The sequence below is a fragment of the Ipomoea nil genome, unplaced genomic scaffold (genome assembly GCF_001879475.1).
Source record: "Ipomoea nil cultivar Tokyo-kokei standard unplaced genomic scaffold, Asagao_1.1 scaffold1026, whole genome shotgun sequence".
Lineage (NCBI taxonomy): Eukaryota > Viridiplantae > Streptophyta > Magnoliopsida > Solanales > Convolvulaceae > Ipomoea > Ipomoea nil.
Window position 1 is genome coordinate 2816556 of NW_017617454.1, and position 24156 is coordinate 2840711.

Here is a 24156-nt window from a genome sequence, read left to right on the forward strand (position 1 = left end):
CGAAACCTCTTTATTTTCTAGTCCATTCATTTTGATTTTTTATAAAGAGGGGAATAAAATTTTAAATTTAAAAAAAAAAAAAAAAGAAAAAAGAAAAAAGTACGGGGTAGGAAAAGTTAAATGCAACAGATAACACAGTCTCACTGAATTCTGGAATTTGAGGACTGTATTGTAGCTGGAGAAAATGGCATTGTGCAGAGGTGTAGCCATGTCCAATCTTCCAAATCCGACGCCCTTCGCCGCCGCTCCCAACGCCCATACTCGCCTCCCATCCAAGACTTCTCTTCCACTCAAGAAGCCTTCAATTTCCGGCTTCATTCCGGGTATTCTTTCCGCCTATATTTGCTGGAATTCTGTTCCTTTTCCCTTCCAAAACAAAACACATATTGGAGTTGCATGACATGTTTGTCTTTTCTGCTTTTTATTAATCATTTTGCTCGGTTTTTCAATGTTAATTAACGTCCAAAGAAGTATAGTGAGTATTGGTCTCTGTTCAGCAATTGGCATTCATGGATTTTATAACTGTTAGCTGATTGAGTTAGTGAGTTTGAGTAGTTGATAGCATTAATTGATTGTATAAATGACTTTCTAAAAATCTGATCGCTAATTAATTAAACACTCATATTAAATGTTTAACCAGGTTAAACAACTAATAGTGGTGGATGATGAACTAACTATGTTACCAAACAAGGACGAATCTGAAAATGAATGTGATTACATGAACATGAAAAAGTGAACGTTCTTGTGGAAATTGGAATCAGGAAATGTCTTTTACACTCAAATGTAGCTATAGAGTTTTTGACTGGGTTCCATTCTGTTTTAGTTACAGGAGTGCCATACTACTCCAATTTAACTATAACATTTGCATCCTCTGGGGAAACATCTAGTTTTACACAGAATACTGTGTATGAACCTGTGCAAACTGAGACACCTAAGCAAGAAGAAAAATATGATACAGCTTCATATAATGAGGCATCCAATGACGACGACTCTTCTCTCGACTTCCAAGCACAATTGTCAAAGATTTTTGCTCAAGTCGGTATAGAGGTTTGCTTCTAATCCTTTTTGCTTTCTCATTGCCCTACGGTTTTTCTATAACATGTCTTTTACTTGTCAAAAACCATTTTTCCATCCAGTTTACATAATGGATTTTCTGTTATTCTTATATTCATGTTACGATTGTTGGGGCACCCACATCCTTTTCTTGAATGAACCCGAATTTTTCTGATGTACAGCTTCACTATTTGCAGTTAAGTTCTTGCTAGTTAGTTGTTTTGCAGAATGTTTATGATTTCATTTTTTCCTTTTTTGGTACCTTGGTGATACTTTTTGCACTAAATTTTGCTCACTAATTTCCTCACACTGATTCAAAATTTCGAATGTAGTTCATCAGACATTTTGTAAAGTTTTGTTTTCATGTTTTTTTCATCATCTTCTACTAGTACTACATTGTATTCTGTAAATAATGGTTTCAATTTCAAAGATAAAGAGGCTTTCCCATGGAAGGAGTATCCTTGTTTTTGCATCGTCAGGAATTCTCTTGATCTATTCACGTTTCTTGCTTAAGATGAAGGGAGACTGGAACAGAGGGAGCGGGTACTTTAGCATTTTCACATTCATGTTGTTGATATCATAAGGCCACTCATATAGAGTTATAGGTCCTTCATATACTTGTTTAAATATTTATATTTGTTCTTGATAAGACTCATTTACAGCGGGACTTTGAGGAGGGATTTGATAATTAAAGTGTGGTTAACTGTGTAGCCTCGCATTGTCAATATTCCTGGTATTCTTCAAGTCTTGTGTTTCAAGTGTTCAGATGATACTTCACAGATCTCATACTAAAATTAAATCAGTTCCACATATCCTCAAGAAACAAAAGTTTAAATAGGTTTATTTATTTTCATAAATTCCACCATACCATTCATTTTTGTTAGCTTCAAAATGCTTATCCTTTTTTGTTTTGAGTGTTCATTTTCCACTTTGGATTTTGTACAAGGTTTTCAATGTGCAAGCATGTCATGCACAAACTTTTCCTCCTTTATGCTTTTATTGTCTTGCTTATTTATTTAACACTCCGAGGTTTCGTAGTACATTGGATACTCGTGAGAGAAGGGAGATTGGTGATATAATTCCAGATAGGTTGCTATGATGAATTTCTTACTAAAGTTTATGAAGATTTGGTAATACATCAGGCAGTCTTTATCATTCCTGTAGTTTACCTGACCCACTAGATGTCATTTCGGAGTGGCAATGGAAACCCGCAGCCACTACCCGAGGGTGTGCACTGGGTAAACCTCGCCTTGTGACTCTAGCCAGGCAAGCCAGCAAAGGACCACAAGGAGGTAAACCAACCTAGATTGCCTATAGCTAACCGGTTCAAATCAAGAAGGCTGGGATTCGAACTCGTGACCTTATGGACAAGTTTGTATCCTTAGCCAGCTTGGCTGGGGTTACAAGTGTGCACTGGGTAAACCCCGTCTTGTGAACCTAGTCGGCAAAGGACCACAAGGAGGTAAACCAACCTAGGTTGCCCATAGCTAACCGGTTCAAACCAAGAAGGCTGGGATTCGAACTCGTGACCTTGTGGTTACAAGTTTGTATCCTTAGCCAGCTTGGCTGGGGTTACCCCCTATATGTCATTTCCCTTTCAAAATAGAATGTGCTCTATTGTCCAACAGATTCGATCTAGCTTTTCCAATCTGCTGTTGAATTATCATCCATGTCAGTCTACCTTTTGTTGTTAATTTTGATTCTAGAAGTGGAGAGAAATCGCGTTTGCGGCAGTAGTAGTTAATGTTGTTTGTTATCAATCTTCAGTAGAAGAAAAGTGGATTTAGCCAATGCATAACTACATAACTATATGTACTTTGATTAACATAACCTTTACTTCTGAGAACAGTTGATTACCAAGGCAGGTTGATAGAATTAAAAATTACAACTTTTCTATATTTTCATGGTGGTTAACAAATATCTGATTATGCATTGCAGTTTGATCCTGAAAACTCGTCCTCAATTTACCTTTATGGTGGTGGTGCTATTTTAGCTGTTTGGTTAACTTCGGCTCTTATTGGTGCTATTGATTCTATACCCCTGGTATGTAGATATTCGCTTGTTTTGTCCATGGATAATGACTTTGACCTATCACTGACAATAATGTAACGTGCTCTCCAATGTTACCATTTTCAGTTACCCAAATTGCTGGAACTCGTGGGTCTAGCTTATACCGTGTGGTTCACCATCCGGTATCTGCTATTCAAGGTAAAGTTCGAAAGAGCTAATCGATGTCCAATAGTTCCGGTTTGCCAATTCCCTAGTACTGATTTTATGTGGTGCTCAAATTTGCAGAAAAGTAGAGAGGAGATAGCAGCAAAAATCAAAGATATTAAGCAGGAGGTGCTGGGTTGAGAAGATGCTCAAAGAAGTTCTACTACTACAAGTATAGTAACTTTGAATGTATATTACTTCTCTACAAGCCCTTGATCTGATTCAATGCCTTTTTGGTCAAAACAATTTGAAAGAGAGCATCTTTGTGCATTACTCTTCCAAATGTTTGGTATATATAATATGCTGTTATAAATACAGTCAATTTGAAGTTCCTTAATTTGCTTAATCTTGATTCCTTTTCTAATTCACCCTATATATTAGAGGTGAGGGCATCCCTTACCAAAGATCAAAACTTTAAACTCCACTCCAGCCAAGTTGGTCGGATAATTAGCTTGGTAGCCACAATGTTTCAAATTCAACTCCCTGTAAGAGCTGTTTATTGTCGTTTTTTGTTTGAGTCGATCGGGGTTTCACAAGGAAAATCATCCTTATACATGTCAGCATGCTATTAGTCCCTTAGTAACATCTAGATACTATATTTGTCTTTAAATACAACATCGATACCATGTGATTACAATAATACTTGGCTCTTATTTACCGAGTAACTAGAATGAAACTCCTTTGTTTTCTCTTATCATATTACATATTACATACACGTTTATTAAGCATTTTAAACGAAGGTCTAGTAATTTATGTTGGGAGTGATGGATTAATTAACTTCAACGCTTATTATTGAGGGGAGAATAAGAATAAAGTCCTTTTCCAATTCAAACAAGCATAGTTGCCCTATTCCTCTACAAAACATTTGGTACTAAAGAAGAATCTTGTTTTAATAATGTTTCTAGTTGCTTAAATGCTCCGGGGCATTAATTCCTATGCGGACGAAAATGGCAGCCAAGCTCGTGTTAAAAAATGCACCATAGTATGGTGTATTTTTGTGATGCATTTGTACATTTTATTCTGATGCATTTCTAAACATGTGGCGGTGCATTTATGCATACTTGGTGGTGCATGACTGCATGTCCCATAATGTGGTGCATTTGCGCAGTTTTGAACACGTTGTGGTACATTTACACACACCTAATAGTGCATGACTGCACATTTGCACAACAAGGCTAAAATTTAAAGGAATTGACGGAATGACACCACTATGAGTGGAGCTTGCGGCTTAATTTGACTCAACGTGAGGAAACTTATGAGGTCCTGACATAGTAAGAATTGACAGACTGATAGCTCTTTCTAGATTCTATAGGTGGTGGTGCATGATTGTTCTTAGTTGGTGGAGCGATTTGTCTACTTAATTTCGTTAACGAATGAGACCTCAATCTGCTAACTAGCTATGCGGAGGTATCCCTCTGCGTGATAAATTTTTAATTGTTTGACATTTGGAAACAAAAAATATATTAGAACTTGATACATTATAAAGTGACGCCCTAAGAAGCTTGTGAGAAAAGGTAAATTGCATGATGTATATCTGTGACTGAGTGATTACTTATTTCTCATGACCTTACGGTCTTACTCCTTTTAGGGTTTGAACCCGGACATTTATCAAAATTATTAATGTGGTGTCCAAATAAGATGACTAAGGTTGATGTGACTTTTTTATTCTAAAATATATTTTTATACAAAATCAAAAAGTCTATTGAAGACGTGTCTCAAATAAAAACGCTTTAACTGCGTCTCCATATTGACGGAGATGCCTGGCCATTGCATCTTTGTCCTGACATCTACGGCTACGGAGTCTTTGTTAGAATGAATACACCTATATATGTTCAATGAAATAAAATAAAATTTATTTTGAGATCCAGTGCCGGAAGAAGGAAGAAGGTGACAATCATGTTATCAAATTTGCAGCCTGGTGTCTTTCTTGTTTTTGTTATTTTCAATGGACAAGAAAAAAAAAATTGAAAAAAGATTATTTTTTAAAAAATAACATTATTAGTAAATGCTAAATACTCCTTCCAAAAGGTTGAATTCCTAATCCAATTAAACATTTGGGAGGATGTAAATTACGGTGTATAAGAGATCTGTCAACTTTAGACATAATCTCCACACTATCACTGTTGAAGTTTAAACCTTGATCTATTCTCTTAAATACTATCTACTGAATCAGTGAGTTAAGTCCGTGCAAGCAATACAAGATACTTTACGATCCTTTTAGAGGCATTGTGTAGGGGAAAAAACAACTTTTCATACCCAAGTGATGAAAAGCAAGAACCAATTGAAGTAAAAAACCAAGAATGCACCTTTCGGGATATGCCATCACACGTAGATCTCCAATATCACAACAATTAAACAAATCCCAATTCTTGGAATTTTCCTCCACGTTTTGGATCCCTCCACTCCAAATTAGGATCTCTAATTTTCTTTTTTTTTTTTAGATTAATTAATATTTAATAGTGAGTGTTATTTTATTTGTTTGGTAATGCCTTTTTGTGCAGTGAGTTAGAGTGTTGATTTAATTTATAAATCGTAATAAGTTAGTCTAAGTCCAATGAACGATGTATCAAATTGAATTCATGTTTTGTATGGTGTAAAATTTAAAATATGTCAAAGATACTAAAATATTCACTTTCGCTATTATTAACATTCAGTGAACATATATATAATTTAAATCATATAAAAAATATCTTAAGACCTAAACTCTCTCATTAAACATTTAGTTGAATACTTGATTAATAATAGACCTTCATTATTTAATACTAAAAGGTTCCTTTCAACGAAAAAATCAAAAATAAAATGACAAGTTTTCTTGCCCGGGGGAGGGGTAGAGATCTTTTTTGGAGATCTCAAATTTTTTACTTAATAGGTCACATTTTAAACAAAGATGTAAAAATTATTAAAGAAACTTCCAAATTTTAAAGTAATAACTCTTGGGACACGCAATATAGGTACCAACCCCAACTGAAATTACGACAATGTCCTTGTGACAACCACTCACCCTGTGACCTACTTTATTGGCGGCTGACCAAACAGCCCCCTATTTTTTTGCAACAACAGCTGTGCCCTGATTCCCTCGACACAATTTCCAATTAATTAACATACAAAAATAAAAATAAATAAATCGTAAATATAATAGCTGCTTTGATTTTGAGCATCAATATATAAAAATACTAATATTACAATTATAATAGGAATATATAATCCTTTCATAAATCCACACGCCTTAAGAATAGAGAATAGTAAAACCAGAATTAAACTAAAAAAATAATAATAATAACTTTATTCTTTGCTTTTTCTTCTTCTTCTTCGTCATTATCATCACCGGAATCAGAAGTCCTTGAGAAGTTTACGGACTTGTTCCAATGTCACAAAGAGCACCACAGTGAAGGGTCCCTGGCGAGAAATGGTGGGGATGAAGCCCTTGTAAAGGGCCATGGGGCCCTCAGCTTTGATCGTCTTCATGGCACAATCAAGGGCGCCGGCGTACGGCGGCGCCATTCCCGGCTCCACCTTCATGTTCATCATCCTCGTCTTCAGCACGTCCACCGGATTCGATGCCACGGCCGCCACGAACCCGGCGGCGAAGCTCGCCGTCACGTGGGTCCCGAGCCCGTCCTTCATGATTCCCTTTTCGAGGATCGTTTCCTTGAACTGGTCGTAGGATGCCAGCTGGCTCGCCGTGACGAGCATTGCGCGGTTGACGGTGAGGGAGGAGCCGCGCCACAGGCTGGTGACGCCCTCGTTTTTGGCCATTTGGGTTATGGCGTCCACCACGCTCTTGTAGTTGCGCCGCTGGGCCGCCGGGAGACGGCCGTCGGCTTGCATCCGTACCATCGCCACGTCCGCCGGGTTCCCCACGGCGGCGCCGATCCCGCCGGCGATAAGCCCGGCCCCGATTTTCTTAGCCAGCGGCATGTTATTCGTTTTCGGGTCACTCCACTTCTGCTTCATCATGTCGTACAGCCCCATCCGGGTGGTGGAATAGAGCGTCTGTCGGAGGACGGTGGCGGACACGCCGGAAAACAGCGCGGCGACGCCTTCCTGTTGCACGATCCTCACACCCACCGTAATGGGCCCCACTCGCGGCGGCGGAGGAATATGAATTTGACCGGTGTGGGCAGCGGTGGTGTGAAAAGCAAGCGCCGGCCTCAGCGTCTGAACCGCCGGCGCAGATTCCCCCTGGAGCTGCATTCTCACCTTTATAAGATCCAACGGGTGGGTAGAACACCCGGCAACAATGGAAGCAATCCCTCCCTCAGCAAATCCCTTCAAACCCATATCGAACAACCAGAACAAACAAAGATTCAAGATCTGAAATCAAAAATTTCGAAGGAATTCGAGAACCAATAAATCAAGAAAACAAAAAAAAAAAACAAATCTTTCTTTCAAGAAGACCAATTGGAAGTAGAGTTCATCTCACTGGAAACCAGGAGATGAGAATGGAGGCCGAAGGCTATGGAAGAAAAGTGAGGAACGTTTGGTCTCTGAGACATATGCTATGGGAGACGAATTAGAGTTGAATGATGGGTTTGAGAGGCAATGCAAGAAAGGTATATATAGAGGGTGGAATTTTCAGAATTGATTGTTTCTAGTTTCTAGGGTTAATCACGCGGAGACGAAACAGAAGAGGAACATGGGGTTGGGTTATAGCCCTCCCTTTGGTATACTTTCCTATTCTCTCCAATTTTCACGCGGATGTAGGCCCTACCTTACAACTCACCACTGGTTAACTCCTCAATTATTAAAGGAACCGCTAATTAATGCTAAATTATTTCAATGGAAATTACATCAACTGGCACTATGTAGTATGTAGGTATGCATGTATTTACTTTATTTATGTTAATGTTCGGTCCATAACATTTTTATTGTTAAGTGTATATGTTAAGAAATTGGTAAATGTCAATATTCAATGAATTATTTATGATTGAGAAAATGGTCAAATAGGCCTCTAAACTTTACCACAAAGTTTAATTAGGTCCATAAATATTAAAAAAGTGAAATTAAATCTTCAAAGATGTCAAATTGAGTAAATGAATCCCAAAAACCGGTAAATGACATGTTATTACATGTCATTTCAATTCAGGCGACGAATTTCGGCCACCAGAGAAAAACCCGACCACCGGCGACAAAAATTGATCGTCCGGTCGTCTTCCAATAGAGAAGACGACCGTCCCGAACAGATCATGGCGTCTTCTCCAATGGAGAAGGCGGCTGTTCGGTCGTCTTCTCTAGTGGAAGACGACTGGACGGCCGAATTTTGTCACCTGTGGCCGGAATCCATCGGCGGAACTGAAATGACCTGTAATACCGGTTTTTGGGCTTCATTGACCCTATTTGACATGTTTGAGAGTTTAATTGCATTTTTTAAAAATTTAGGGGTCTAATTGACTTTTGGGGTAAAGTTTAGGGTCCTATTTGATCATTTTCTCTTTATGATTCAATTGAAAGTCGAAAATAAAAATTGATAAATGTCAATAATTGATTAACTATCTCTGAAATTGACTTTTAACATAGTTCAAAATTGTTTTATAGTTAGTTTAAGAGTTATTTCCATTTTAGTTGTATGACTATTAGGTACTTCCTTCTTTGATTATTAAGTATTATTATTATTATTATTTTTTTTACATTTGGGGCATAACTTTTATTTTTATATTGTTTTTTTAAAAAAATGAAGGGACCTTCTTTAGTAATAATAGCGAGACAACTCTCCATGTTGTTAATTATTTTGAAGAATTTATTCTACGTCAATAAAGAGAAACAAGCAAAGATAGTCAGCCATAGTGTCCTTTTACAAGATATCTTGTGGTGACATAATCATACAAATAAGAGGGTAACCTTATAAATTTTTTAAATCAAGGATAAGTATTGTATTATTTAATACAATTTTATTTGATTAGTTCATTGTAAGGACATATTGGTTTAGAAATATATATATATATATATATATATATATATATATATATATATTTATTTATTTATTTATTTATTTATTTATTTATTTATTTATGGAGCAAGAGTCTCAAAAGATTAAAATAATATAAATATAGTTCCAGTATTTTGTATTTCAAATTTGATTTACCAAATTTTATTCAAATGTTAGATATTATAATATATAACGCGTTACAATATCTCAATCTTACTAACTATTCAAATGTAAAGATTATAAGGTTTGTAAAATTAAGAATTTCATACGTAAATTGTAAGCCCATTAGTCCAAGTTTGTTACATAATCTCTTATGGCATCAAATTAAAACATACAAATTGGGAACAGCCACAAATGGCAGAAAATCCCCAAACACGATACTAGATATCATGCGAAATTGCGAATATTAAAGAAAGGATGTTCATTTGTTTGGACCCGCAACCTTGATCAATTGTCCATTCTAAATCTACTTTCATCAGTATGTTTTCACACCCTTGAATTGGCATATGCGTGCATGTATCTATCATTTATGTATATTCATGGATCAGGGTAAAAGTTTTTTTATCAGAATATAAAGAAATAAAATTATCGACATGATATACAAAATTTTAAATTTTCTTTTTAAATTTTTTTAACAGAAATGGAATAATGTGCATTTCAGTTTGAAATAATATTTAAGGAAGTAATTGAAAACCACACATTTCTTCTTCTCATTGATGTATTGGATGCCTACTTTTAGCCACCATCCCATCTTCCACTCCCTACTCTTCATCTACAACTATCCAAAATAGGGGCTGCCATTTTTGAGACTTTAGAATATTAGAATAGGTATATATTCTAGAACCCCATCAAGTTTAGGTGTCTTCTTATTGTTCTCTCTAAATTATTTTATTCTAACAATATATAATAACAGAATATATACTTTCTTATATGAGCATTTGTTATTGGGAAAACTTTTACATTTAACAAATGAAATATGATAGAAATTTGATTTTAAATTAGTAGATGTGTTGGGTGTTGTACTTAGGGGGCGTTTGGTTCAGGTCATCTTTGATTACCTAGGTAATCTGAGTCTGGTAATGTTATATTACCTTGTTTGGTTCAAGTTATGAGATTACCTGGTAATGTTATATTACCTGAAAACTGATGTGGCGATAATGTTTCAAGGTAATGTGATTATCCCCATTTTTTTAGGTAATCTTAAATTACCTTGAATTATTCCAACTTTGTCCATTGTTAACTAATCCTTATCCTTATAATAATAATAATAATAATAATAATAATAATAATAATAATAATATTATTATTATTATTATTATTATTATTATTATACTATAAAATATACATGTCTATATTTATATATTTAATTTTTTAATATTTGAACATTGATATATATTCATACATATAAATAAATAAAATAAATACACACACATAAATAATGTTCTCAGTAATATTTTAGGTTATATGATTCAATTTACAATAATGTCCTCAATAATATATATATATATATATGATTGAGGACATTATTGTAAATTGATTCATATAACCTAAAATATAACCCTTAACAAAACACGGTAGTATTATATTCCAAAATCCAAACCAAACATATAAGCTAAGGTAATCTTACATTCCAGTAATCTCACATCACCTTCCTGGAGGTAATCTTATTACCTGGGGTAATCCAAGATTCCGTGAACCAAACGCCCCCTTAGGGTTATCGCAAAAATGTAATAAGGATTAAAGAGAATATATATTGTATTATAAAATAGTGACCTCAAAATTGAGTATTACAAAGGCATATTTCTAAGTGCCATGAGAATAGTAAAATGGAGTCCATTGCCTTATGTAGCACCATGGATCATGAAGTAAGTATCATTTTAATTACACGTTAGTTTTATTTGATAATATTATTCTGTTTTTTTGTTTTATTTTTCACACACATTAGTTTCATTATAGCAATACCAAAGTATAATTGTAATTCTATTACAATTTAATTTGACAATATATATTATTGTATGCTTGGATTTTGTTTTCATTTTTCACACACACAGTAGTTTCATTATAGTAACATTGAAGTATCATTTTAATTATACTATAATTTCATTTGACAATATACGTTATTAAATGAACCCTGTTTTTTAATTTCATTTTCTACACATACTAGTTTCATTATAGATTTATAGCAAAACTAAAGTATTATTTTAATTCTACTATAATTTCATTTGACGACAATTGTCCACACAACGTTATATAGACCATGGTCCATTGTATAACAACTGCTCATCAACCGCTCAACCACTCATTCAAACACAACATTATTGGTTATCACCCTCAAGTTGATTACAACTTGTTGTCATATTGATGATTAACCATTTAGATAGATGGAACAATTGGTGCAACTTGATTCAAGTTGAGTAATTACACCTACATGTAGCCAGTAAATTAAATTAAATGTCATGCATGTTGACTAAAATGGGTTGACTTGGAAAGTTCCAATTGTCTCGTAAACCCCTTTAAAAAAAAAAAAAAAAACTATAATAAAAAATGTTGTGACTTTAAAATATATTTAAAAAAATCGGCAATATCGTATTGAATTATGAACAGACTTTTGTGGTTTAGCGGTCAAAAGTGTCCCTTGAAAATGGAATATGGGCATTGGGCAAGTTCAAAGACCAACCAAGTGGGGTGCAATTTATGTTATGATTATGATCCTATTAAATACGTGAGTAATAAATTTCGAATACAAAATTTTCATTCGTCAAAAAAATATATTAATTTAATTCATATGTTACGTGATTTGAATATTTATCATCACAAATTCACAATATAATATTAAATAAAACACTTATTATATTAAAACATAATATTTATAAATTGGATCAAGTTATATGATCAAAAAATTTCGCTAAATCTCTTTGATTTATGAAAAAAATCTACATTCGCATTATGAATTTACGCTTTGGATAAAGCATGTTCAATGGTCGTAGCTGATAAAGCATCACAGAGAAATAAGATAATCTAAGTTGTGTATAGATGACTTACTCAAATCAAGAAAATTAATTAATATCTCTGATGAAGAGTTTCACTTAAAATATTGTGATTATCAAGCTAACTATTTAACCAATTTCATTAGGCCCTGTTTGGTAACATAGTCAACTTATTAATCAAATTTGGCTTGTTTGACCACTTTTAACTGTTTGACTTAGTTAAACAGTCAATATGAGTGTAATTTGGTTAATTAGTTTTTTGTAACAGTTTATTACTCCAAAATGCTAAAATGCAAAAAGTTGCTCAAAACAATTTTCGATAAACTTTTTTGATAAAATAAATTGTACACTTAAAGATAATTTTGCATGTAATCAACTATCAACTAATAACTAATTTACCAAACATATTTCTACAACCATCTAATGGCTAATGCTATCAGTTAATCAATCCCGATAATAACTATTTGCCAAACATCCCTAAATATGGTAAATAATAAAAAATGTGTTTGTGAGACCGATCTTTGGTAGATGCTAAACGCCGTCCGTCGGTCCATGTTGATATAAGTAGAATTGAGAGCCAGATTTAATTGTAAAAATTGACTTTTATTATGTGACCGGAAATGGTATAAAATGAAGAGAAAAATGGGTGGAGAACTAACACGTGTCGGAAGGCGTAGAAGCTGGAGAACAGGACCGAGTCACCGCGTGAAATCAAAGCCGGGGGAGGTGTATTAGAGGAGGGTGTTTACATTTTCAAGGTAGTCCAGACGGTGGGGCCCGCTACCCCACTTCAAATGTGGCTGCCAAAAACAAATAATAAAAAATAAAAATTTTAAACGTCGCCTGAGAGATTCGAACTCTCGCGGGGAAACCCCATGTACTTAGCAGGCACACGCCTTAACCACTCGGCCAAAGCGACAGTTGATGTTAAGCAATTTCGTTGGAAGTATATATCAACTGTTAAAACGTCACATCATTCTTATAGCAACATAGGCGGCATAGCACTGAAATACGGAGTAGGTAAATGTTAGTAATTGAAAATTGGTCAAAATTAAATGCCGCTTAACTCTAAATATAAATGAATGACTAAAAACAATTTATATAGATAGAAATGATAATCACACGAATTAAACATTTTAAAGTTATTGTTAACTTTTATTATATTTACTAATATTTTCTATGCGCGATGCGCAAAACCATATGCCCAATATTTATATTTTTAAAAAAATTAACAAATTTTTACTAATTAAAATCAATGTGAAATAAAATGTATTTATTATATTAATCTAATATATAATGAATATATAATGTTTTACAAATATTGTTATAATTAAAGAATATAAGAAAATATATGGTAGATTCATGTGCATGGTAAGTAACGAAAAAGATAACGGAAGTTATAACGGTAAGGGTATTTTTGTCCAAAAAATTGTATAGTACAACTCTAAAAGCACAATGTACAAAATGATTAGCATTAAAAATATGGACATAAATGAGGGATATAACTTTGATTGAGACTTATTTTGTTTTTAGATTAGATTAGATTAGATATTATGTGATGCACATGTTTCATAAATTTTTGCTAAGGAGTTGAAAGATGATAAGGAAAATATTTTTGATATTTTATTTCACATTTGAGTTTATAAAAAGTTGATTTTCCAAAAAAGTACAGTAGTTTGTAATTATACGTAGAAGTATAAATAGACTTAGTTAACATGAATTTCACTTGTTTGGTTACATTTGATTCCATACATGTCTTCCTCTTACTAGCTCACTCACAATTCACAAATTGACAATGCAACTATACAAGTTGATAATGTGTTAGGTCTTTTGAATTGGGTATTATTTCTTTTAATTAACTGAACAAAATAAATAACATGAAATTTATAATAAATTTTTAGAATTAATTCCAGCAATGGTCTTCTGACTATGTTGATTTTACACAATGGTTCTCGAACGGCGTGATCGACGCGAAAGAAATCGCGCCGCTCTCCCCCTAGATCTGTTGCGTGACGAGTTTTCCAATGCATTCTGCAAACTCTTTCGGCATCGATTTGAAGTGCTCGTAGTCGATGGCGACTTTGACGTTGCCGTGACGCGACTTTATGGCGGTGATGTCTACGGGGCTTAGGTGGTTGGTTTCCCAAAAAACGTTGAACTTGCTGTTAGTCGGAGACGGGTTGTTGCCAGTGCCGGTGGTGTAATCTATGGCGAATGCTAGGATGAAGTGGAAGTCAACCCATTTTACCTGGTTTTCCAGCGCCCGTAACCGTTGTCGTTGCTAGTTTGCTACTTTCCCATGACATATTATTTTCCGATAGAGAATGAATACAAGGAAAGGGAGAAAGGCAGTGAATGACTACTTTACCCTTCAAACTGACATCCATTTAACTTTCAACTAACGGAAGGACTAATATTGGAAAGATTTCGAAAGTCAAGTGTCTAAATTGTCCAAATTAAAACTCGAGGACTAATTGTAGAAAATCAACATAGTCAGAGGACCATTGCTGGAATTAACTCTAAACTTTTAGAAAAAAAATATCAAATAAACCCTCAAACAATATGTAATATAACAATTAGACCCCTAAAAAAAGCACCTTAATAGTCACTTTGATGCATTTGGATCCATTAGCTTATAAACCTGCCTACTGGTTATACCAAATAAATATGAGTTCTTCTCATCTTCTCCCGAAGGCTGAATTTCCAGCCTCAAGGGGCGGGAATATGTAAATCACGGTGACTCAATGACTTAGTAGACAAAGTCAAATGTCAGTGCGCACAAGGGATGTCGTCGCCAAGGTTCAAATCTTGATCTCTTAATTGAAACATTAGCTTCATCTCAACTAAAAGTCTAAGTTGATAGTTGGATTGCACATTTATGTTTGTATGCTCAACACGTCCCTTACGTGTGTGGGCCGATTACTTTTGATGGGCTCCAAACAACGCGTGGATCATAATGGGCATGACTCTATATCAAATTGAAACATGCACTAAATCTCAACTAAAAAGTTAAGTTAATAGTTGAATTATATATTTATTTTTGTATGCTCAACACTCTTCTTTTAAGTAATATCGATTCAACAATTGAGCTAAGCTGGTATAGATAGAGTTCTAATCTTTGTTGATAGACGTAGACACGTAAGTACAGTCAAATTATATTGCAGTAAATTTTTATTAGTACTTTTTTCCCTTTTTATTCCGTAGTTTTTACTACGGAGTACAAAGTGACTCCCGCGTGACGTGCTGACGTCGCGCGTATTCCGAATGCTGCTGGCTCGAATTTTCTGCTCAGACCGTTCTTCAGTCTCTTTCTCTCTACCATTTTGGATTACCGCCGCCGCCACCACCACCGTCCGCGCCGCCGGGGCCTTTCTATGCGAGATAACAGACTCGGCTACCGCAGCCACGGCTATCACCGGAGCTTCTATGTGTAGCAAAACCAAAATTGGTCCTCGGAGTCGGTTAAATGCTCTTAGGGTTGCCGAGCTTCGTTGTGGTCGTTCTGCTGATTTTCGGTCTATTCATTCGCTCTATATGCAGGAGCGCGACGGATAAGGAGGAAGAGATCACGAGGTTCGTCACCGTTGCTGCCAAAGAGGCCAAACATGTCGAGCCTGATGGCTCGGTAGGGTACAACTCCGGCTCCGTGGAATCCTTGCCTCTCAAGAAGGGTCAATGTTGCGCCGTCTGTTATTGCCCCACCACTACTCGCTGCTCGCGCTGCAAGGCTGTTCGTTACTGGTTAGTATGCGCGTTGCCATTATTTCTGTTTCAACTACTCCCTACTTTAGAATTAAATCAAATTGCTTATTACTTTATAATGTATATAAAATTTTTATATGCAGTATTTAGAAACTAAAATTAAAATCACTATTAAACCCCCAAAAAATAGAATTTAAAAATTATAAGAAAATGTTAAAGAAAATATGCAAAAAAAAAAAAAAAAGTAGATTTAGTTTGATGATAAATAATAAGCAGTGAAGGTAAAATGGGAAAGAATGGGTAATATTTTTCTTGTAAATAAAAATGCATGTGTTCTTAATAAATCAATTAAAGAAAGTTCAAAGAAAGGATTGTGGACACTGCTAGACTGCTAGTGGTGCACAACATTGTTGATAAATGGCAATAATAAATTATGATTTATCTTACTTGTCCAATACAGAGTATCCTTGTATTGATTGTTATTTGGAAAAAAAGTATCGCTGTCTGTGGAAACCATATGAATAAAACCATATTGATATGAACATTTAAATACATATCAATATTTCCTTCAAAAACCATATGAAGTTCCATAAGTAATAAAATTTTAAGGTATGGATTTGGAAATTATGTTTTTCTTGTAACATCTTTTCTTTGCATATATATTACTTTGTATATTGTTGCAACATTCTTAGTTTTGCAATATATAGCTTTACTTTTACCACCAATAAGTTAGTTCAACCTTTTCTGTTGTTAATGTTAATTGAATTGTCTTTAAGTACAACCTTGTTTTGGAGTTGAAGTCACTTTCTATCCCCTGAATGTTTTATTCCATTTTCATATAGTTCTAGGAATTGTCAAATTTTTCATTGGAGGCAGGGCCACAAGGATGAGTGCCAGGCACAAATTGCATTGCACACTGACAGGGGAAGTAAACATGTTATGCCATTGACTGAGGTCAAAGCTTTCTCAAACTCTGTACACATGCGTTCTGGTCCACCATCTCCAAATATTTCACAGCCTTATTCTTCTTCTTCTACTCCCAAAAGTGAAATATCTTATGATACTTGTAGAAGTGAAGTGGCTGGGTTAGGAACTTCTGAAATTTCCTCTTCTGATGCATCTAGAATGTTCACAGATATTGGTGATGCAGGACAACAGAGATGCATCCCTTTGGGATCCCCTCTATGCTCTTCAAAGAGCTTTCAAAATAAGGAAGCTAGTTGTGGTACTGCCATGTTAAAAGAGATTACAGAAAATAAACGAATCAACTCATCTTATTGTGAGAAGGAAGACTTGTCACCTATAAGTAATGGAGCCAAATTCATTCCTGCTAGAGATCAAGGTTACAATGGCTCATCTGCATATGAAAACAATTATGCCTCACCTTTAGAAGTTGGGAATGTTCTGAATGTGTCACAACGTGCAAGCAAGGGTTTGAGGACATCCATATGGAATGTAATACAACATTTTAGACCCATTAAATATTCCAAGTCCAACACACAACACATAGAACAGGATTGTGCTAGGAAAAGTAACCATAAGGTTTGATGTGAAACTTTTATTATCTCATGAATTGTTAGTTTTTCTTGTTGAACGGCATTACAGTCTTTCACTTCTGTTGACAGGCAATATTTCCTTACGAGTTATTTGCACAACTGTACACTGTTGAACTGGTGGAACTTTATCCTTTTGGCCTTTTGAACTGTGGGAACAGGTAATATGAAGTCTGTTTTCTTTATTAAATAGTTGAACAACAACCAAAAGGAGATGAGAGGAAAAACAGTAGAATTCATAAACAATCAATAGTTTTTTTGGTACTTATTCTTAAGAATTGAAATAGATGGAGGAACCCATCAAATAACTCTTTGCAAATGTTATAAAATTGAAATTTTCTAAGCTTCATTTACTTACCTTCTACCAAATGTATCCTTAGGTTCTATTTGTCAAATACAGCTTGAGGTTTCCATATCTACTAAGTCTAATTTCCACTTTCTTCATGTTTTGTTTCGTAGCTGTTATGCAAATGCTGTCCTTCAATGCATGGCTTTTACGCGTCCTATTACATATTATCTTCTACAAGGGCTTCACACAAAGACATGCAAGTATTTGTTCATGGATTTTAATACTAACATTTGGGCTGTTCCATCTATTGATACTCTTCTTACATGACATTTTGTTAACTTCTCAGGTCAGAAGATAGATTGGTGTTTCATCTGTGAGTTTGAATGTCTCATTCTGAAGGGGAGAGAGGGGATGTCTCCTTTATCTCCAATTGGGATACTATCCCATATACAGAAGATAGGAAGCTGTCTAATTCGTGGAAGGGAGGAAGACGCCCATGAATTCTTGAGGTGAGATTGTTTGAAGATTTTACATTACTGAAGTTATGGTAAAAAAATCAATTACCCATTCAATTGTTGAAAGGGCAGGTATGCAGTGGACACAATGCAATCCATATTCCTCAAGGAAGCTGGAGCTAAAGGTCACTTTGCAGAGGAATCCACCCTTGTAGGTTTAACTTTTGGGGGTTATCTTTGTTCAAAGGTCAGTTGAATGAAGGTTAATTATCAACAGCTGCAATTTACCAAATTAGTTGTTTTATCTGTAGCATAAAATAGTTATCATTCGAGAATGAAATTTGCAGATAAAATGCTTGAAGTGTTCAGGAAGATCTGAACAGTTTGATTGGATAATGGATCTTAGTGTAGAAATAGATGGAGATATTGAAACTCTTGAAGAGGCTCTTGCACAATTCTCAGCTCCTGAAATACTGGATGGGGAAAATAAGTACAAATGCAGTAGGTTGGTTCTTTTGTCATGCAAGTAATATGTTGAAACTTTGATAAAGTTTTTTCGATTATTGCTTTGTGGTCTTTCCAACATGACTTTGAACATGATATGCCTCTGTACCTGAGCCAAAGTGCTACTTCCCCAGCCCACTAATTTATCGCATTGACCAATAAAATATGAGGGAGTCTATTTTCTACACTTCCATCTTAATGCAACCCACTGAGAGTGGACATCTAGTCACTGCAATCTACTCTGCTGATGACATTTCTGTTGGAATTGACCCGTTTTCTATAAAAATAAGCTATCCCATTGCTACTTTGTGCCATGATGTTGCAGGAGTTACTAACAAGTCATTCTTGTTTTATGGTGTTACAGATGTAAGTCTTATCAGAAAGCTGAAAAGAAGTTGACAGTGCATGAAGCTCCTAACATTCTTACAGTCATTTTAAAGCGATTTCAGGTAATTTATTAATTGGCAACCTATTAGTTTTTATCCTCTCCTCTGAACTTACTTCATAAACTGGGTTTCAGTTGGGAGGCTTGGGAAAGTTGAACAAATCGGTACAGTTCCCTGAGGTTCTTAACCTTGCTCCATTTATAAGTGGAACTACTGACAAAGATTCTGCATACATTCTGTATGGCGTGGTTGTTCACTTGGATATGATGAATGCAGCTTACAGTGGTCATTATATAAGTTATGTCAAGGACTTTCAAGGGCAGTGGTTTAGAATTGATGATTGCAGGGTATATACTTTCTCTTTGCTCTCTCATTCACAAGATATCTTTGTTTAAGAACAACCATGATGACTTTTTCTATTTAAATGTATATGTTCAGCCCTTGTAAAATCTTATCTTCTAATGACATGCATATTTAGATCTGCCAAGGAACTGGATACTCCTTGGTGTATAGTAGGCTTCGTTTTAAGACTTCTACATTATTTGTTTGTTCTCTTAGGTTGTACCAGTGGAGTCCCAGTCTGTCTTATATGAAAGGCCATACATACTCTTTTATGCAAGGTATATCATGGAACCTACTTTTAATTAACTGCTACTTTTTTTTTAAATAGTTTTTGTTTTGCTTTGTGGGGGGTAAATCTGTGACAGGAATTAATTTTCATCTTTCTAGGCAAACTCCATGCTTGGTGAGGAACTTCAAGATATCCTCTGATTTGGAATCTAAGAGGAGTTCAGAAGCTATTTCTTCTGGTAATATCAAAAAGAAAAAAAAGTCGAAATTGAGTACAAGCAGGGATTCAGGTCACCTGCTTCATAGGTCTGACCCTAATGATCATAGCTTGGATCTTGGAGGTTGGAGATCAGTAGATTCATCAAGTGATACTTCATCCATTTTCAGCTTCTCAGATACTAGTTCTTATAGTACTGACAGCACCAAGGACTCGAGTGCTGAGGAGATTTCTGGATATATATTTGGATCAAGCTAAGGTGGTAGAGGTAATCTGACTTCTTGTTTAGCAACTATGGTGCCTGATCACAATATTAATGTGATGGATGCCTGGAAGGAACTTGACAGAGGTTATATAATATATATACACTTAAAATAACACCTCTTGAAAGATCAGAAACGGCAAACATTACATTTGTAGTTGTACAAATGTGAATGCATTAAGGATCCGTTTGGAAACCTGTAAAATCGATCTCTTCATATACGCATACATACTTATATATCATGCATGAAGTAGAGAATTTAGTTTAGGGTGGAACATCAAATGAGAAACTTGACAACAATATGGTAATATAATGATCCGTGACAATTTATAGTTTAGTGCATGTGACAAAAAGAAAAAGCCTTCATATTAAAATTTTGTTTAATACTTATATCCGTCGGTCTATTATATTAAATAATTCAAATTGATGTATTTTGTGTAATTGCTTCCTATAATCTCATTAATCTATATAATTTTTTAAAGAAAGATCAATCAATTAAAAGATGTCCATTATTCATATAGAATTATAGAGTATTGATAGATAAGTTTCGCCACATTATAAAAGTAGTTGAAGTGATGATTATACAATAGATATATTAATAGAAGTATAATTTTGTACACTAAAACAACAACATATATATATATATATATATATATATATATATATATATAACATAAATTTTTGGCCAAAAAAAAAAAAGAAAAAGACAAAACATATGCCAACAAAACTATGCAAAATATCATAATTTGAACGAATATATAACTCCTAAGGATACAAAATCAGCTTCTGTTGAAGCCAATTAGCCAAGTTACCATCCAAAATATCATAATTGGTCAATTCTCTTGGACACAAAGGAAAAGCTTTTATTGTGCGGCGGGTCTTTGATTCTTTGGGTTAAAAATAATTGAGAAAGTATAAAACATATACGAATTGAATGAAAAAAAAAAAAAAAAAATCTCTCTTCGTCCACAAAACATGAAATCTTACCCTGGACAGACTTGGCAGATGTGCCCCCAGTTCATGACATCATTTGCATTTATTAGCTGATCCATTACGGGCTACCATGGATTATTGCTTATTATTATTATTATGGATCACGAGAAGGAGGAAATCTCACATGGCCTCGTCAGTCAAGGCTAATAATGTTTTCCACCTATGGCTTCAACAACTTGTCGCTTTGGCCGAGTGGTTAAGGCGTGTGCCTGCTAAGTACATGGGGTTTCCCCGCGAGAGTTCGAATCTCTCAGGCGACGTCGATTAAAGGTATAATTTTTATTTTCCAGTTATTTGTGGGAAGACTTGGGTTTCTTCTTAATTATTCTATCAAAATTAACTTTTAATTGAAAAAGAAAAATTCTCATTATATATATGAACACAAAATCACAATAAGAGAAAATCATTTCTTCATTGCAGACTTACAAATTAAAGGAAGAAAATTTTATTATGATGAGTAATCACAACACACAATATATAAATTGACAACAAATTAAATTGTGTAATATGAAGTTCCAAAACAAAGTACACTCAAATACAGAAATATAACAATAATAATGCAGGGTACAAGTGATGGTGATATAACCCCTAAACAATCGATCGATCAGCTCAACAAAATATATAAAGGGTAGATCGACTAGTTAGATGGGGGTGGGGAAAGGGTAGGAATGGTGGGGATTGAAGGGATAGTAGTGGGAATATTGTTGCTTGGGAGTGGAATATTAGCGGCCGCCGGCAAAGGAGGGAGACTCAGCTTGGGAGCTGAAGGCAATGTGGGAAGAGGCAAAGATGGCAAAGGTGGCAATGTAGTGGTCACCTTTGGAGCTGATGAAGGCAATGTGGGAAGGGGTGTGTTTGGCAAAGATGGCATTGGAGGCAATACTGTGGCTGTCGGCATCTTCGGAAGGCTTGGCAATTGCGGCAGAGATGGGATTGTAGGCAGTGGAGGCGCCGCCGGAATCTGCAACAGGCGGCGATCCCCGAGGGTGGTGTCGATGCTTGAAAGAGACAATGTTAATATCAATGAAAGGGCAACAACATTGTTCAGAGCTGCAGCCATGATGATTATTGTTGTTTGCTTAGTTGGTTTAGGCTTCAGAGAGAGAATGTATGTAACTATATATGTATATTTGTATAGCTTGTGTTAGAAGAAAGGAAGGACGATGATATGATAATCTTGATTGATATATATATGCTCATTTCATCATTTGTGAGTGGTATATATAGTGGATGTTCTGATTTTTTTTAAAAAAAGAAGAAGAAATCAAAAGTTGGATGAGATGTTTTGAAAAGCATGGAGGATCAAAATTGTGTTGTTAGTTGACCGGCCTTCTCCCGGATTGGACTTTCATGATTAAGATTCAAAACAGTAATATTAGTTCAACACACAATGCCACGTTTTACCTAATTAATTAAATTCATTATTTTATTATTTCAATAAACTAAATGGCACAAAATAATTTTATTAACAAAAAACTATGAGACTATTCCAGGTGAGACATATTTCAAATATTAAATACTTTTTAGTAAAACTATACTCCATAATATTTTTTCTATGGGTTAATAAGTATTACTGTACATTTTAGTGGAAAGTAATTATTAGGAATGAAGTGTAATTAGATTTTGATAATGCAATTATAATAAGTTAGAAAATTAGAATTCCAAATAATAATAATAATAATAATAATAATAATAATAATAAACTTTTATTAGAATTGAAATGATGTAGGCAAAATTAAGAAGAAAATGGTAAAATTTAAAAAGTATTTATAAATGTATATATAAGAAGGAAAGCTGCCAAGTATCTTGTGCGCACTTCTGTGGTTCCTCTTGAAGGAAGGTCACACGGCTGCATTAGTTAAAGAAAGTATAGAACAAATATATATTACTTTGTAACATAGTTTTAATTAAAATTAATTATAATATAACGGTTTGATTTAAAAACATTGGAAATTATTTGTATCAATATAAGAAAAAGTGTTCAAGTCTCAATTCATTAATGCAATCTATTACGTACACTAACACAATTTTCATTCCCGTTACGTTATAATGCTAACATTATTGACTTTTATTATATTTAGTAGATATAAGATTTGGATCCAATAAGAACTCGCACCAAGGAGAGAACTAGAAACAAATCAGAGTTGTTCATCTGGACCATCTAGAAAGATCTAACGACGTTAAAGAACATAGAGTGAGAACGGTGACATTTTCGTAAATAATTTAAACTTTAAGTGTAAGTAATAACACTTTTAATAACACCATATAGTGAATCCCACATGATACATATAGGTGTAGTGAAATTGTTACCTTTTATAATTTATGGTTTTGTTTTTTTTGTTTTTTTTTTTTTTTGTTTTGGGATTTAATGTTTAGCTTTGTTTAATTTGGTTTAGAAGTTCACTTTAGTATTTAGTAGTTATAAAGTACACTAGGTAACAATATTGTGTAACTTTTAACACTATACAATGCACTTTTTAACAATAGACAGTGCATTTCTAGATACTTTTAAAAATATCAACGAAAAAACTAACTTTTAAACCTAAATCGTAAATATTAAGCATTAAGCAGTAAAAAGTGAAATCCTCAACCAAACGTACAACCAAAACATCAAATAAAACCAAAACTCGCTAAGTCATAAACTCTAAAATCCAAACCCTTAAGAGTGCACTGCACTTTCGCATTGTGTAAAGTGTAATTTTTAATACTATAGAGTGTAATTTTAACAATATAATATGCATTTTTGAATATTCCTGAGAAGTGCATTGTATATTGTTAAAAGTTGCACGGTAAAATTGATGAAAATTAAAAAAATACCACCACATTATTTTTAAATTAACATTACTAATAATAAGCTTGGTTGGTGTGAGTGGTCGTGCACTCTTGTCTTTTAAGAGATGTCAGGAGTTCAAGCCCTTATTTTGTCCATTAATTCAGTCGGCTCGGTACAAACGTGGATTAGTTTGAGTATGACAAATTATATCGTGCACCGTGGTGCATAATCGATTATGCACCGCGCATCAAAATGACGTCGTTTTGTTTAAT

The 24156-nt window shown here is 34.5% G+C and overlaps 3 protein-coding genes, 1 long non-coding RNA gene and 2 other non-coding genes across 8 annotated transcripts; 3 read left to right on the forward strand and 3 right to left on the reverse strand.

Moving 5' to 3' along the window:
• Positions 1-110: 110 nt before the first annotated feature.
• On the forward strand, positions 111-3613 carry LOC109180481 (protein CURVATURE THYLAKOID 1A, chloroplastic-like). Of its 2 annotated transcripts, none has more exons than XM_019330093.1 (5): positions 111-323; positions 824-1047; positions 2992-3096; positions 3190-3261; positions 3349-3613. In XM_019330093.1, the coding sequence occupies exons 1-5, from the start codon at positions 185-187 to the stop codon at positions 3406-3408; spliced, it is 600 nt and encodes a 199-aa protein (XP_019185638.1). In that variant the 5' UTR covers positions 111-184; the 3' UTR covers positions 3409-3613. The 2 variants fall into 2 exon arrangements, with proteins under 2 accessions (XP_019185638.1, XP_019185639.1); XM_019330094.1 differs by having other exon boundaries at positions 830-1047.
• Positions 2245-23591, reverse strand: LOC109180482. The gene is made up of 4 exons (XR_002054079.1): positions 23579-23591; positions 14340-14342; positions 2491-2632; positions 2245-2311 (listed from the first exon to the last, which is right to left on the reverse strand). It is a non-coding gene; the product is annotated as an uncharacterized LOC109180482 (long non-coding RNA).
• On the reverse strand, positions 6468-7808 carry LOC109180479 (mitochondrial uncoupling protein 5). The gene has a single exon (XM_019330092.1). The coding sequence runs from the start codon at positions 7546-7548 to the stop codon at positions 6598-6600; it is 951 nt and encodes a 316-aa protein (XP_019185637.1). The 5' UTR covers positions 7549-7808; the 3' UTR covers positions 6468-6597.
• TRNAS-GCU lies at positions 13018-13099 on the reverse strand. The gene has a single exon. It is a non-coding gene; the product is annotated as a tRNA-Ser (tRNA).
• LOC109180478 (ubiquitin carboxyl-terminal hydrolase 17-like) lies at positions 15364-20357 on the forward strand. 2 transcript variants are annotated; one of them, XM_019330090.1, is made up of 11 exons: positions 15364-15921; positions 16725-17424; positions 17508-17596; positions 17895-17980; positions 18071-18233; positions 18312-18426; positions 18527-18684; positions 19048-19132; positions 19204-19416; positions 19628-19694; positions 19795-20357. In XM_019330090.1, the coding sequence occupies exons 1-11, from the start codon at positions 15647-15649 to the stop codon at positions 20112-20114; spliced, it is 2271 nt and encodes a 756-aa protein (XP_019185635.1). In that variant the 5' UTR covers positions 15364-15646; the 3' UTR covers positions 20115-20357. The 2 variants fall into 2 exon arrangements, with proteins under 2 accessions (XP_019185635.1, XP_019185636.1); XM_019330091.1 differs by having other exon boundaries at positions 15365-15921; positions 19628-19689; positions 19799-20357.
• Positions 21290-21371, forward strand: TRNAS-GCU. Its single transcript has one exon. It is a non-coding gene; the product is annotated as a tRNA-Ser (tRNA).
• Positions 23592-24156: the final 565 nt, after the last annotated feature.

Excerpts from the sequence above, each read along its gene's own strand:
- LOC109180481 (XM_019330093.1), top strand. The coding sequence starts at position 185 with ATGGCATTGTGCAGAGGTGTAGCCATGTCCAATCTTCCAAATCCGACG. Across the intron at positions 1,048-2,991 it reads TTGCTCAAGTCGGTATAGAG|TTTGATCCTGAAAACTCGTC; the intron begins GTTTGCTTCTAA and ends TATGCATTGCAG. Across the intron at positions 3,097-3,189 it reads CTATTGATTCTATACCCCTG|TTACCCAAATTGCTGGAACT; the intron begins GTATGTAGATAT and ends TACCATTTTCAG.
- LOC109180479 (XM_019330092.1), bottom strand. The coding sequence starts at position 7,548 with ATGGGTTTGAAGGGATTTGCTGAGGGAGGGATTGCTTCCATTGTTGCC.
- LOC109180478 (XM_019330090.1), top strand. The coding sequence starts at position 15,647 with ATGCTCTTAGGGTTGCCGAGCTTCGTTGTGGTCGTTCTGCTGATTTTC. Across the intron at positions 15,922-16,724 it reads TGCAAGGCTGTTCGTTACTG|TTCTAGGAATTGTCAAATTT; the intron begins GTTAGTATGCGC and ends ATTTTCATATAG. Across the intron at positions 17,597-17,894 it reads CTTTTGAACTGTGGGAACAG|CTGTTATGCAAATGCTGTCC; the intron begins GTAATATGAAGT and ends TTTGTTTCGTAG.